Source organism: Gallus gallus, chromosome 12 (assembly GCF_016699485.2).
Source record: "Gallus gallus isolate bGalGal1 chromosome 12, bGalGal1.mat.broiler.GRCg7b, whole genome shotgun sequence".
In the NCBI taxonomy this organism is placed as follows: Eukaryota; Metazoa; Chordata; class Aves; order Galliformes; family Phasianidae; genus Gallus; species Gallus gallus.
In genome coordinates, this window is record NC_052543.1 from 9,835,323 (window position 1) to 9,850,554 (window position 15,232).

At 48.7% G+C, this 15,232-nt stretch overlaps 1 protein-coding gene across 8 annotated transcripts in view; it reads left to right on the forward strand.

Moving 5' to 3' along the window:
- Positions 1–13,916, forward strand: part of MGLL (monoglyceride lipase) — a 98,684-nt gene extending 84,768 nt beyond the window's left edge. For all 8 annotated transcript variants that reach the window (XM_040646231.2, XM_046899905.1, XM_015293081.4 and 5 more), the window contains 4 exons: positions 484–594; positions 6,464–6,553; positions 10,659–10,874; positions 11,325–13,916. In XM_040646231.2, coding sequence (XP_040502165.1) covers positions 484–594; positions 6,464–6,553; positions 10,659–10,874; positions 11,325–11,450 — 543 coding nt within the window. In that variant the 3' untranslated portion in view covers positions 11,451–13,916. The remainder of the gene's footprint in view (positions 1–483; positions 595–6,463; positions 6,554–10,658; positions 10,875–11,324) is intronic.
- Positions 13,917–15,232: the final 1,316 nt, after the last annotated feature.

Consider the following 15,232-nt stretch of genomic DNA (forward strand, 5'->3'; position numbering starts at 1 on the left):
TGCATAAGAACGCATGGCATGCTCTGAAGTGCTGCCGCGCTGCAGAGCCGCTGTAACAAGGAGCTAATTTCCCAGCCAGGTCTTTCAGATGCTTCTCACTGCTGCTCCATTTAACGAGCCCTCGCTTCTCTAGCAGCGTGGAAGGTCACCAAAGATTTCCCTTGGCAACTAATCCTCTGCAAACTTCCCCCAGCAAGCCGGCTGAGAGCCTGCATCCCCCAGCCCTCCTCCTGTCCTCAGGCTGAGCCTGGCCACATTTGGCTCAAAGCGATGCGCGGGGTGCATGGAGTCAGGCTGGGCTGGAGGGGTTGGTGGTGTGGACAAGAAGGGCATTTAACTCCCAGTAATGACTGAGGATTTCTGCATGCTGGGTAGTCCGGCAGAAATTGTTTGCTTTTTTTGAACTAAACCCTTCCAGTAACAGGATTACTACATAAGCAAGATGTTGTGATCTGCATTAAGCCATATTATTTTGAACTGCAGGGGGGAGCCATCTCCATTCTGACAGCCAGTGAGAGACCCGGTGACTTTTCAGGCATGCTGCTAATCTCTCCTCTGGTGGTTGCGAGCCCAGAAGTTGCCACTCCCATCAAGGTAAGAGCCAACCCCCACCAGTGCACCCAGTCATCTCTTCCATTGAAGGAAACCCATTGAGACCTCCAGCCTTCTCCCCCTCGGACAAGGAAAATGGTTTCAAACTAAAAGAGGGGAGATTTAGACTGGATATGGGGTAGACTTTTTTTTTTACTACAATAAGGGTAGTGAAGTACAGGCTGTCCAGAGAGGTGGCGGGTGTCCCTGTCCCTTGAGACAGCCAAGGTTAGGCTGGATGGGCCCTGAGCACCTGATGGAGCTGTGGGTGTCCCTGTTCAGTGCAGGGGGAGGTGGATCAGAAGGGCCTTTAAGGGTCCCTTCCAACTCAAATGATTCTGTGAGAACACCAAACCCACTGAGATAGGTACCACCTGAATGCCAGTCAGTACATTTGGGCTTTGAAGTGCCTCTCCCACAGCTGCACCCACTATGTGGAGGGGAAGCGAATCCTGGACTCATCCAGAAAAGCTTATTTAAATGGGAGCCAGAGAGCAATGCACTACAGGAGGTGGCAGCAGACTGTGCCGTCGTCACACGCCCTGCAGCAGCCCACACAGCACCGGCCTTCCCCTTCCTCTCAGTTTTCTGCCTGACTCATACAAAGTCTGGTACAGTTGCAACACGGGCTGCTGGCAATGTCAGGCTGGGGTTATTTTTGACATTTGGGGGATGATCGATTTCCAAACAAAACTAGAGCTCTTGAGTCCCAGGAATCCATGAGCCTGAATGGCTTCCAGCTAGAGCATCACTGCCCTAACAGCAGCATCTTGGCTTGGTACCATTGCTGGTCCTTGTGCATGATCTCCTTCTGTTAGCATTCAGGCTTTACCTCCTCCAGTCCACACCTTCTGTCCTGGGTTATTTCTGACCCCGGTTTGCACTGCCTGCTCTGCCCTTCCCCATGGACGCAGCCAACTCCCTTCTGGATGCTTAAAAAGAATAAACAACTCTAAAAAGAAACTGTAAGCAAAGGGAAGGACCAGCTAAGGCAGCAGTAATGAGAGAACAACTCATTCCCACAGATCTCATCCCTTTGACCTTTCTCCTTCGACTCTTCTCCTAGGGCTAGCTTCTCATTCTAATCTACTTCTGAACTATTTCTCCTCTTTTTTCCCTGAGAAAAAGGAAACATCTTGCCTCAGCTTTCAGCATAATCCTGTCACACCTTGTGCTGTACCTAACCCACCAACTGACCCCACAGAAGAAGAATACAAGCCCCAAGGGTGGCTTTTAATCATCTCGCTTTTCCATAGAAGGAGATGTGTTGAGACCTCCAGCCTTACAATGCCAAACCCTGCTGAGAGCCGCACCACCTGGATGCCAGTCAGTGTTTTCCTCATGAGCGACTCCTCACAGGAGGAAAATACAGCTCTAAAAGGAAGAAAAGCTTTCTATTCAGTTTGCGAGATGCTAAATCCTTTCTGAAATAAGGACTAACCAGCCCTAAGGAAACTAGTGTTACTGCAGTTTGGTTTCTTGCAGGTCAGTAGCAGATAGTTAAGTTTCAGTGCAGGAAATCCTAATCTCTAACTGAAGCACTGTGAAGTTATGGGGTCACATTCCTAGGGAGCATCTCAAGCACAAGAATAAAAGTTCACAGCACATTCCTTGCTCTCTCAGATCCATTGCTGCTTCTCAAAGCTGACAAAGATGTAATTATTTCCGAAATCTCTCTGCTCTGTCAAACGTATTCAAAGTCATTTTTGGAGTTGGAAAGATATTTGCAAGAGGAAGGAGTGAAAGCAAGCAGAGTATTCCTGCAAAAGCTGCCACTTCCCAAAAAGCTGAGCTGGAAACAATTGTGTGCTTTTCCCTTCTGAGAGCCAAAGGACACAGCATTGGTGCCACTGCCTCTGAGGCACAAAGGCTTTGGTTTTCCCCTGGAACCGCTGTGACTTCCAGGCCCTGAGCCATTTCCCAAGGTCCACTGCATTCAGCCCATTGCTGGGGCAGTTTCCAGCTGGGCAAGAATTTACCTTGGCTACACAAACGAGAGCTCAAAGCAGCAACACAATTCATCCAGTGCCCTGTGACTCCTGATAGAAACACCTACCTACTTGTTCCAAACCCAGCGAGGAGAGCAGGATCCCGCTGCTCTCTCTGGACCAAACTTGGCTCTGAGCCTTCTGAATTTCAAAGGATGCAAAGGGACAGGAATCACACGTGCTGACAAAGAGCAGCGTGAGAATAGGAAAGTGCGTCCCACTGGATTTCTGCTGCTGAATGCTATGAAATAGAGTGGGCAGCACAATCTCATAGGAAATAATAATCCCTACCCCCAGCACATGCCTTACAGGATCGGTACACAAGAATGGCTCTTGGAGTTTTCCATTTGGCCTCTTGCTGAGGTATGGAGACATCATACCTGGCATATCCTTGATCGTATACCATCTCACATTCCTGCTATCTCCTCTCCCTGACATCCCTGTGCCCATTGGTCTCAGCAGCTTGTCAGTGTTTCTTCCAGAGATTTTTCTGCTCAGCCAAAGGAGCCTGGCTAGCATATGCAGCTCACACATCACATATTTGACAATCCAGTCCACCTGTCAGTGAGCTGCACTAAAAAGTGTTCACTCAAGCAGTTGGTTGAGAAGAGATCTTGAGAGAGAAGTAAAGCACATAGAGGTGTGTGGGGACAGAGATTGGTTCGTTCAGAAGAAACGTGTCTACACGGCAAAGCACCCATGCAGTTAAACCAATGCAAAACCCATGAAGTCAACTTCGAGTTGCACTTCCAGTCAAAAGGCAACGTTCAGTGCTCTATTTCAATCTTATCCTGAGATGATTCTCACAGAGAGATTTGAGATCTGTACAGTGTTAGGATTTCACACACCTGCACTGAGCAGCTCAAATAGCTGATGCCCTAAAGTGTCATCCTCAGCTCAACCAATATTCCCAGCATTGCACTCTTGGTCATTTGGGAGCAGTTATCTCAAGAACCAACAGTTGCCACTTTGAACCAACAGGGACATGAACTCTTCATATATCAAACACAGCCAGCCCTTCAATAGCATGGCTTTTAATTAAAGTCCAGCGTGTTAGAGGTTGCATCACATTGCTCGTAATCATTGAAGTCTCAGGGGAACATTTTGTCTCTTTGATTATTACATAAAACTTGAGTTATCCACTGGATGTGACCTCGACTCATAGGACAAGAGATAATGGCCTTAGGTTGTGCCAGGGGAGGTTCAGGTTGGATGTTAGGAACAGTTTCTTCTTAGAAAGAGTGGTGATGCACTGGCACTGCTACCCAGGGAGTGGTGGAGTCACCGTTCCTGGAGGTGTTTGAGAACCATGGAGATGTGGCACTGAGGGATGTGGTTGTGGGCATGGCGGGGGTGGGTTGACAGTTAGACTTGGTGATCTCAGAGGCCTTTTCCAACCTTAATGATTCTATGAGTCCAAATACGGAGGGTGTACCGCCTGCAGATCTGAAGAACCCTCCAGAAGTCAGAATCCTTTCCCAATGAGACTTCTATACCAAAAGAGTTCCTGTGCTCACTGGAAATACATATACATGGGCGGGCGCATCTGACGTGCTATCTACTGAGCCCAGGGCTTCCCTTACACAGCTGGACATCAGAAACGATCGCGCTGGCACCACTCACCTGGGCTGGAAGTGCTTGGGACCAGATCCAGCTGCGTTCTGGAGCAGTTTGGCAAAACTCCAGATATGTGCAGAAGCTTCAGGAATTTTCCAAAGCGTGTTTCAGAAGTCATCTGTAGGCTGCGGAGATGAGCACATATCATTGGAACAGAGAAATGGCCACACTGAATGTGACAGAAGTGTGCAGCTCATCATCATATATTACTTCTGTAATATAAGAGTCCATCAATTTCTCCTAAAGCTGAATTTAAAAGTAAGGAAAGCCCTCTCCCATTCCCTATTTTATGTGTGGTCTTAGACCTAATTACCTACGGCCTTAATAACACAGCATGGATTTTGTAGCTGATACTCTAAACAGATCTTGATAGAGCATCAGCTAACCTCTCATGCCAAAGTTTTCCTCTTCACTTAGCAATCATTAGGCACAGGAACTCACCCTAGCACTTAACTCAGGCTCCAATTTTAGGGCAACCTAACTGCCTAAGGCTGACACAGTAACGTTCAGAGGCAGGCACATCCAAGCCACTATTCAGATCTCAGAGGTGTTCTGAGGTTGTTCCTCTTAGCCGCCATAGACTGCAAAGAAAACCGACAACAATTACATTTCCAAATTAAATACCTCAGCTAAGGATCTGCAGTTACTTCATGTATATCTGGGTCACTGAAAGCGGCTTAGAGAAGCAAAACTGCTGCAGTATTGTCAGCACAAAGTCCTCACCTAGAATCCATTCAGACGAATTCCTCAAATCATCACATCACATTAACACAAGAGAAAACCTCATTCTTGCTCATTGTACTTGCACCTGTGTGGATATATTTTTAATGGGTCAGCTCCGGACAGCTCAGTAGAGGTTACTTTTATTCACGTAGTGCCATGTTAACCTGGTTTAGAGGACACAGTGGGGATGAATTGATGGTTGGACTTGATGACCTTAACAGTCTTTTTCAGCCTTAATGATTCTAAGGAATGATGACATCTGTGTCAGAACAGGCAGCAGCAGATACAGATGCTTCAAACCCAAGAAAAATATTGGTCACAATTCAATCATAAAGAAACCACTTACCCCTTTCCAAGGATCAGGGCTCACTAAACACCATCAGGGAGGCGATCCCCAAATAAAAGCACTTCCCTTGTGGCTGCCAGCCCTTAAGTGAGGTTAGGGAGCAGTGTACCCAGAATCCAGCCCTTCCTGTCACACAGATCAATTGCTTCCACCTGTGCTCCCAGGGCTGGCTACACCCCTTCACCAGGTGCTCAATCACTGGTTCAGGCCCTGACCTAACGGTTCCCATAAACCTGTTAGTAGTCCTATCCAGCCCAAAGCACAGGTGCTCAGATCTGCTATGAGTCTCTATTGCTTGTCACGTTGGATGACTTTGACTGCAACCTTGTGTTATTCCTCTAATATCATAATTACTCTGTCATGTATCATCTGCGATCCAAAATGTCAGAGCACTTCAGTAGTGATTAAATCTGAGCAGAAACAGGGAACATAGGTGACAGCTCACCTGCAGGTATTGGCTGAGGGCGCAGAGGGGCTGTAACATAGACCAGCATACACTAATGGCACAATTTCTGACTCAAGTGGTGATCACTTAATTAAAGACAGATACCGAAGATCAGAGCAGAAGCGTGGTACCAACGTGCTTGTAGTGCTATTCAAATGAAAGAAGCTACCCTTTCATCTGCCAGCAGTTTCAGGCCCGGGCTGCTGAATGCTTTTGTGTTTCCTTCCCAGGAGACAAGCGAGCAATAGGTTCCTTAGCCAACGCATGCACATTTTGTTGTTGTTTATCTGCAGGTTCCCCTGAGGATCTGCTTATCAGAAAGAGTGCAGCCGAGGCAACTCCTGTAAATGGCATGGAGTATGCACCGCAGCCTGAAAGCAGAGCTGGGGCAGGACAGGGCAGTGAGAACCAGAAGAAAACAGCTCCGTGGGGAATGGAAACAGCTTTTTCCTATCAAGGTGCCTCACCGATGCCTCTTTGGCAATTAACCGGAGAGGTAGAAAAAGAAAAGGGGCAATGAAGGTGCAGCGTGGTGGACTGAGAGCTGAGATGTGTCAGAGCTGCACACCCACCCATCCCAGGAGCAGTTTAGACACTCACTTCAAGAGAAACGTTTTAAATATAGGACAGATCTCTCTCCTGTGTCAGCTGACATTCCTCCACTGTTTAACTTCAGCGCTACTTCCCACCAGCTCAGGATGGGGTCCTCTTGCCCCGACCAGCTCCTTAACTACTTGCTTTCCTCTCCCACAGGTTTTTGCAGCAAAAGTACTCAACCTCGTGCTTCCAAACTTGTCGCTGGGATCCATAGATCCAAGTGCAATTTCCCGGAACAAGAAGGAGGTGAGAACCTTAATGCCTCTTAAAGTTACTGCGTGGTCAGTATCCTATTGCAGTCCTCTCTTTTCTCTTAAAATAAATATAAAAACATATAAAAAATACTTTTTAAAAAGGCATTTTGCTAAATCACGAGGGCTAGATCCCTTTTGCACAGAGCAGAATATGTGGCTCACTATGGGAAAGCAACCCTCGGTCCCTGCATACCTCCTGCACCCATGACTGCTCTGGGTGTCCCTTCTGCACCACCACCACTCCTCACAACCAGCTCATGCAGGCTGCAAATGCTACTGAAGGCCGTGCAAAACTCCAGTGCCAGAGGTTGGTATTCCTGCTTACGTGGCAGGATGGCATTGTGCTGAATGCATTCAGACAGACGAAAAAAGCATGCTTGCCCCAAAGACCTTGCTGCAAGGTCTCCTGGATTGCACTCTGGCTCTGCCACAGCCTTTCCAAACAAATCATGTATTCTTTCTGTGCCTGGGAATAATACTGAAGTGAGCTGTAATTGAAACAGCCATTGTAACGACCTAATTCCGGCTCCACTGCCAATGTGAATGGAGTGGTTCCAGGATCAACTTCTCTCAGTGTCACCATAGCTTGAGACTCTTCTCCCATTCATATCCCCTCCTAGCAATAACCACTGCAGCCCATTCATGCCACCATTGGCACAGCCAGGGGTCCTTGCAACTGCTGCCACAACACATGACAATTCTCTTTCCTTCTTGTGTGGAGGGAGGAGAGCAAGCAGGGAGGCACGGTTTACAGGTGAGTGAAGTTGCTTGGTTCAGACTGGGGAATGACCCAGAACTTGGTGTACTTCAGACAGTTTGAATGGAGAACACAGCACCCAAAGATGTCTCAAAAGCAGGAGAGCTCACTGCCACGGCAAGTTGTTCCACTGACAAATGCTGTCACTTCTCCTGCTGTTCATGCAATGCTAGAATTGAAGCTGAAAGGATCACGAGCAAAGACGATGTCAGCTGATGCAATGCAATGCATCAGCTTCAGCATGTTCCTCCCTTTAACTGACCCGTTAGGAAACTGCAAAGAAAAGAAGTCTCGTGGAATAGAATCACAGAATCATGAAGGTTGGAAAAGACCTCTGTGATCATCTAGTCCAACTGTCCAACTACCACCAGTATTGCCCTCCAACCACTGTCCCTCAGTGCCACATCTCCATGGTTCTGGAACGCCTCCAGGGACAGTGACTCCACCACTCCCTGGGCGGCTGTGCCACTGCATTGCCACCCTTTTGGAGAATAAATTCTTCCTAATACTCAACCTGAATATTTCCTGGCACAACCTGAGGCTGTACCCTCTCGTCCTATTGAATAGTCACCAGGCTTCCATGGTTCTGGCCCAGGAATTCAAGGGTGTTCCCCATCCCCAAGCAGTGAGCGTGGCTGGGACATGTGGCTCTGCCTGGCTCAGGGTCATTACATGGCACTGTGTGTCACGGCTGCTCTTTAAGGACGGCACTTTTAAGCACACCTGCTTCCAACAGCAGGACCTTCTGCTGGAAATTGCTGCACTACAGAGCACAACAAGAGAACAGTGCTGATGGGAGACAACCCGGTCATAACACATTTAGAAAAGTGTCAGTGAACTTCCTTTATTTACCACACAACATTGTCCAAATATTTCCCTATTCCATGGGAACAATTTATAAGAAATGCTATCCTGTGGGGTTTTTTTTCCACCCAAATATTTGCCGCTGCTCCCACTGCTGTGTGATGCTCCAAGTCTCAAGAGCTTCCTGCGTGTGTTGTTCTTCCTCTGCCCTTTCCCTTTCCGTGCAGGAAGGGAGAGCATTTCACAACACATGAGAACAGGTCTGCTTCGGCAGCGCCTGCTCGAGTGGTCCTCAGAAGAAGACTCCCACTCCTCCCTGCTCTGCTGCTGCCCACCTGCACACGGACCTGCCTCTGGCATAGCAGCTGCGGGCTGCAATGCACTCACCAAAGGCACCACAGCATCTCGTCCTCTGGCTGCCACTGGCACACACTCCACCCTCCCTTTGGACTCGGGTTGCACGGCCTCAGAGCACACAGTGTGCTGGAAACATCCATTATTTATATGTTAAACATATTCTTCTGCCCGGCCAACTTTTCGTTCTCTGGAAATGTTTTTGGGATGTCATCCAAGAATTTCCTGATGAGGCTGTGTTCTCAGCAGGCTGTCCTCAGGGTGTAGGCACTGCGATGCAGGATGGCATGGAGATGCTCATTTGATCTGTGTGCAATATCAAATGCAAGAGACACAAAAGAGAGCAAGGTGCAACCTCAAAACCCCACTCCTGCTTCCAAGCTGCATAACAGCATAACCCATAAAAGTCTCAAAGTGAAACAGGACGAGTAAATCACCTCCACTGCAACAGCAGGCTCCTAAATCTTTTCTTTCTTTTCCTTTTTAATTATTAATTTTTTGTTTATTAGCTTAAAGCTGTGGACAAAGCTTCTGCTTTGCACTCACACCATGCTCTGAGCATTAACTCTCTGACAAGGATTTCGTTCGTTCACCACCAACAGGATCCTCCTACTCACTGCTGATGGATCTCAGTTGGGATCAAGTCATTATTTTTTCCTCTTCCATCATCTATACAAAAACATTTGTTGACAGCTCAGTAGCTAAAAAAATTTCCCTGTTCTTTAGGAAGAGAACAAGAGAAAGAAACCTATTAGGTCATTCCCCTAGCATGTATGGCACTGCGGATGCATAATGCACATGGATTCATCGACATTATTTTACTCCATGGGAAGGGAACTTCTGTCAGTCCACCCACCCAGCCCTCCTAATTCTGCCTCTCCCTCAAGTACTTCAATTAAAAATATAATAAATAATAAAACATCTCGAGGCTGTGCTGCCTTAGTGCAGCACTAACATAGACGTGGGTTCAGCTGAAGCAAGAAGTAGCCAGTGCAACCCAATGGGTTTGCTCAAAACAGGGGACACAGGGACAGGGTTTAGTGGGCAATACTGGTGACAGATGGGCAGTTGGACTGGAAGATCTTAGAGGTCTTTTCCAATCTTAATGATTCTACGAATATGAAAATGCTGATGGAATTCAATGAAACAAGAAGGCAATTGAGAAAGACCTGTGTGCACCGTGTGCCTCCCTGCCAGCTCCATTTCCAGTGCTTCGTGCCCCAACGCATTTGAGATGCTGAGGAAGGAAATCAGCTCCACACCCCTAGCAAATGAATGCCCGCAGCTCGGAAAGCCCCACCACATCGTGTCCTCCTCCCTCCCCGGTAACCTCACAGTGACCTCACCTTCCTGTAAAGCAAGAACTTCAACAGACCTCTGCGTCTGCAAGGAGAGAAGAAGGCTGGTTTTGGCTAACCTATAAATAACCATCGTTTCTATAAACATCTGCCAGGGCTGGGAGAAACTGGAGGCTGTGCCAGAGACCAACCCATAATCAAAGCATTCTGGCAAATATTGAGATGGCAGTGCCTGTGTGGGCCGTCTCCATGTACAGTATACAAATATTTACTGTAGATTTGCCTGCTGCAGTAACTACTCCGTCCTAGCAACTTTCTGCACCAGCTCGGGTGTATTTTTAGCCTCTCACAGTCTGGCTGAGCAAGTTGTTGGCTTTTTCTTTTTGCCTAATCCCTAATCCCATCCTTACATCCGCATCCTCTGTACCCAGAGCAGAGCATTGGTGTATGGGTGCTGTGCAGCAGATGTGTCAGCTGCCTGCAGGCCTTGGTCATAGAATGGTTTAGGTTGGAGGGGACCCTAAAGACCATCTCATTCCAACCTGTGGGCTGATTTCCCCACAGCAGCTCAGGCTGCCCAAGGCCCCATCCAGCCTGGCCTTAATTGCCTCCAGGGATGGGGTACCCACAGCTCTGGGCAGCTGTGCCACCGCCTCACTGCCCTCTGAGTACAGAATTTCTTCCTCACTGTCAGTTAGGAAGAAATGGGCAGCCATTACTCACTGGCAGCCATGGTGAGGATGTTGGCCCTGACTCTGATGGCAGGAAGTCTTGATTGAGCAGGAAATGAGCGTGCAAGCTGAGGGAAGAACCTTTTCACCACCTGCTCTGTCCTTTCTGCATGAAATATTGCTAACCTGAAATCACCCCTCTCTCCTTGCCAGATGGAATCCTACACATCCGACCCCCTGGTCTACCACGGTGGCATGAAGGTCTCCTTTGTCATCCAGCTGATGAATGCCATCACCAGAATCGAGCGAGCTCTGCCCAAGCTGACTTTGCCCATCCTGGTGCTGCACGGCTCTTCTGACAAGCTCTGTGATATCAAAGGCTCCTATTTACTGATGGACACGGTGCAGAGCCAGGACAAAACACTGAAGGTCAGCTTGCTTTCTCCATTTTTAGGATGCTGTCCTGCAAGCAGAGGCCTCAGCACCACCCACTGCAAGGGTCGCAATGGGGGAAGCAGGGCTGGTGCCTGGCAAATGAAGCAGGTTCCCAGCCCTTCAGGGGAGGAAGGAATGCCTGGAGTTGGGCAACAGGGTGCCTGGGTTGAGCAGAGCAGGGTCCATCAGCACAGAAGCTGGGACACTATGGTAGACTTCTTTTTGAAGCAGTGTGCCGGAGCCAACGGCATCCCTTTGGTGTGATAACCTGACATACAGAGAATCGTTAAGGTTGGAAAGACCACTGAGATCTGGTCCAACCACACCTGGGAGAAAAAGCAGACAAGGCATGGGACCCAGGGGAGTTGCCAAGAGGGGCTGAAGGCTGCTCTGCCCATGAAGGTGTTTGTTCAGTGCTAATCCCTGCTCTCTCCCTGTCTGCAGGTGTATGAGGAAGCCTACCACGCGCTGCACAAAGAGCTGCCTGAGGTCACCACCTCCGTCTTCACAGAAATACTGACGTGGGTCAGCCAGAAGGTTTCAGCAGCTGGAGAAACCAGCCAGACCTAAGAGCAATCCTTTCTGCAGCTCTTACTGGGGTTTTCTGGGAATAGAAGCTTTCTGTAATAGAATTCTCTCTGGAAAAGATCTAGCGTGGAGGGACTCGTGGGATATTTTGCCATGCACAGTGTAAGGGGTGGGGGAAGAGGCACAGGGTGGGTGTTACTCACTGGTGTAGATGACCCTTGTCATAATCTGAGGAAGCACTGACAGCTGTGGGAGCGGCCCCCAAAGCCTTCCAGGTTGGGTAATTTTACTGAGATTCCCCTCACTCACGGAGCTTCCTCCATCACTTCCTCTTCTCTGCTTTCGCGGGGGCGGCGGGGGTGTATTTATACTGCAATAATTTTTTGGTATGTTAAAGAAGCCAGTATCTTCCACTTTGCAGTTTCGATTCCCTGTCCCCACCACCCGGTCCCTTCCCAGCCCTGGCAGAGGAGCGGACGAGCGTAGACTCAAACCCACGCAGCGCATTTGCAAACCAGGCTATTCCCAATGCCAAACCCCATCGCCTCTGCAAGATGAACTATTCTGTAAATAGTTGTAGGGGCTGCTTTTTTTCCCTTCTTTCCTTTTTTTTTTTCCTTTTTCCTTTCCCTCTTGGAATTAATCATTTGCGCTACTGAAACTGAAAAAGCAGAGTTATATGAGAATATAGTAATATAATATATGATGTATATAGAGGTGGCTGGGAGCTGGGGAAGAAATGGGAGGAGAAGCTAAAAAAGGTTAATTGTTCATTCTCTTGGCGAGGAATAATGTCGTCCTATCAGGATCCAGCCCTCTCACCATAACTTTACAGTCATAACATGTTGTTGCCCCTCCATCAGTTGGAAAATGTCCTGAAAAACCCGCTATAGAGAAGCAGAGAGCATCTGGTGGGTAGGGATTAGCAGCGGGCATCTTCATGGTCCACTGCTCCAGCAGGAGACCCACCGCGTGACCCCACATTGTGGCCAAGCTCCTGCCCACCTCCTGCCGTGTACCTGCCCCTCTCCCTCCGCTTCTGCAAATGAGGACACGGGGCCTCTCCCACAGGGACAAACCTCATTATGGGGTCTGGTGCCCCTGCCCTGGGCTGGATCCTGCCCACCATGGGGGTCTTACCCCTCCCTCCTGCCCTTGGAGCCACTTCTGGAGAGATCCAGGAAAGGGACCTCAGTGCAATAGCAGGCAGAACCCATCAACACGCCGGCGTGCAGGATGCATGGGTGCAGGTTGTGTCCTCACAATCGCCCCTACGGGCCCAAGTCAGGAAAGCTCTGTTATAGAGGTGAATGCAAGCACTTTTCCACTTGTGTTCTCCTGCCCTTAAAGGGAGGAACCACTTGGAGTTCTCCCAGCACTGCCAACTTGTGATTAAAACACCATTCCTGTGCAATTGGGTGCTCCCACCCACCCCTGCTAAACCTGCAGCCACTCTCGCACTGTTGCTTTGCTTCAAATTCATTTTCCCAAGCAAGGTCCCTCCGTGCCAGATGCTGCTGGGAAAGGCACAGCAGCACCATGGTGGGAACAAGGCTCCCCAGGAGCAGGAGCCACACGAGTGTGATGCAGCAGTGGCAGATGTCGCAGGGGTCAGAGCACGATGATGACTCGAGGGTGGGATTTTTGAAAGCACTTTTCCCCAGGAAGTCAGGAGGAACGGATCGATGCCCCCATTCTTTATGTCCCAAATTGACAAGCACTTTGCCAGGGAGCAGGAGGGTCAGAGCCCACTGCCTGCCCCAGGGTCTGCGGTCAGTGCCTTGCAGAGCATGTCTCGCCCACGACACATCTGCAGCTTGGAAGAAAGGAAAGGAAGGCAGTTATGTGCATCTGGGGAACTCTGTCCAGTGGTACTGGCTGCCCAAGGGAAGCTGTGATTGAAAATCAGGTTAGCAAGCAAATATGTACCTGCTGCTCCCTTACCCTGCACGTAAGCTACTTTATATTGACCCAGTTCAGTTTCCCCGTGCCCTGGAGGAATCCTTCCTTCACTGACCAGATTAGCAACGAGCAGAGCTACTGCCAAGGGAAATGTAATTAAGCTATTTCCCAGCAGCAGGTACCATGTGCAGGGAGCACAGCCGGCCTTACGAATGTTGCTGTGCAGAGACCAGTCTGCCTTGGAGAAGAGGTGGCATCCGTGACCGAGCAATAGCAACGTGCAACTGCCATCCGTGCCACCACCTGTAGCACTGGGAGACCATTCCCCTCTGCCCACCACATTTTCCATGGAGCCTGTTCTTTTTGTACCACTCACCTTAGCACACTGCCAGCACAGACCCTTGGAGATTACACTTATTTTTCCAAGTAATTTGTCTCTCTTGTTTTGTTGTGTCCCAGTTCAATAAAGTACATTTATATATATATACATATATAAAAGCATATATACATACACACGTATTTTCAGTGGGAAACCATATACAAGTTTAGGATTCTTAAAGGAATACAATGTATATTGCAACTAATAATAAAGTTATGTTTTCTGAACGGAGTGTGTTTGAGGGCATCATTTGCTATCACCATCCCTCTGGAGAGCAAGAAGGGAAAGACAGGGAGATCTGAATGATACTGAATGCAGGTTTGGGGCATTTGGGTGCCCTTCCTGTTGGGAAGGTTCATTAAGATAGAATAAATAGAATCGTTAGGTTTGGAAAAGACCTCTAAGAATATGTAGTCCAACTGTCAGCCCACCCCCACCATGCCCACAACCACGTCCCTCAGTGCCACATCTCCACAGTCCCTGAACACCTCCAGGGACAGTGACTCCACCTGGGCAGCTGTGCCAGAACCCAACCATTCTTTCTGAGGAGAAATACTTGCTAATATCCAAGCCAAAATCAAATCCACAGGAAGCCAGAGGCTCTGTGCCTATTTCCCCAGCCAGTGCTTAGGCCTCCGGCTGCCCTGAGCTGGTGTCTCCTCTCTGGAATGTCATTATTCAGCCCAACATCCATATCCATGAGCAAGGAGCCGTTCCCTGGCCCCCAGCATAATGTATGGAGGGACAGAGGGCTCACCTCCCACCTGCACAGAGCAGGGCAGGCAGGGGAAGCTCTTCAGTGCCTGAAAGTACTCCACGCACTCAAATGAAAAGCAGTTCCTAGGAGATCTATGAAGAGTTGGGATGGGTTGTGTGACAAAGCACTGAGATCTAAACAATGGACATTACTTGGCCTGGGGGTGCAGAGGGGATGTAAGACGGCCAGCACAGAAAACACTTGTGTGCTCTTGAAATACAACTCAGCTCCAAACCTGGAGACTGTTGTTTAACTGCATATGTGATTGGAAAATGTCACGGAACACCGGGAAACAAGGAATGCCATCTCCTCCAGCAGTGGGACAGAAGGAGCAGTCATCCCGGGAGGAGATGGACAAACCCCATGCCTTGAATAGCTTTGAATGTACTGAGCCCAATGAGAGGCATCTCAGCAGAAAAAGCATCCTGGACATTTCACCTGAAGGGTTTCCAGTTCCTCAATGGGAGATTGAACTTGCCACCAACAAGCTTGTTTTAAAACTCTTGGTTATAGTTCAGTTTTACACCCAAGGAGGAGGAGGAGGGTGGAATAAGTTGGAGAGAACAGATTGCTGCCTCCCATTATGGAAGCAAGCTCAATAAAATTCATAGAAATATTGGTGGTTCTTGCGATGCTGTGCCAAGAATGTGTTAGAATAAAACCTTCTGAGCAGAAGGGAGAGATATAATGTCATCTTAGCCTTGATATGAAAGATCAGCCTTCATCTCTGAAAGCATATCTCAAGGAATGGTAGCTAATGCATTTACTTGCCTTCCCTCTGGAGCA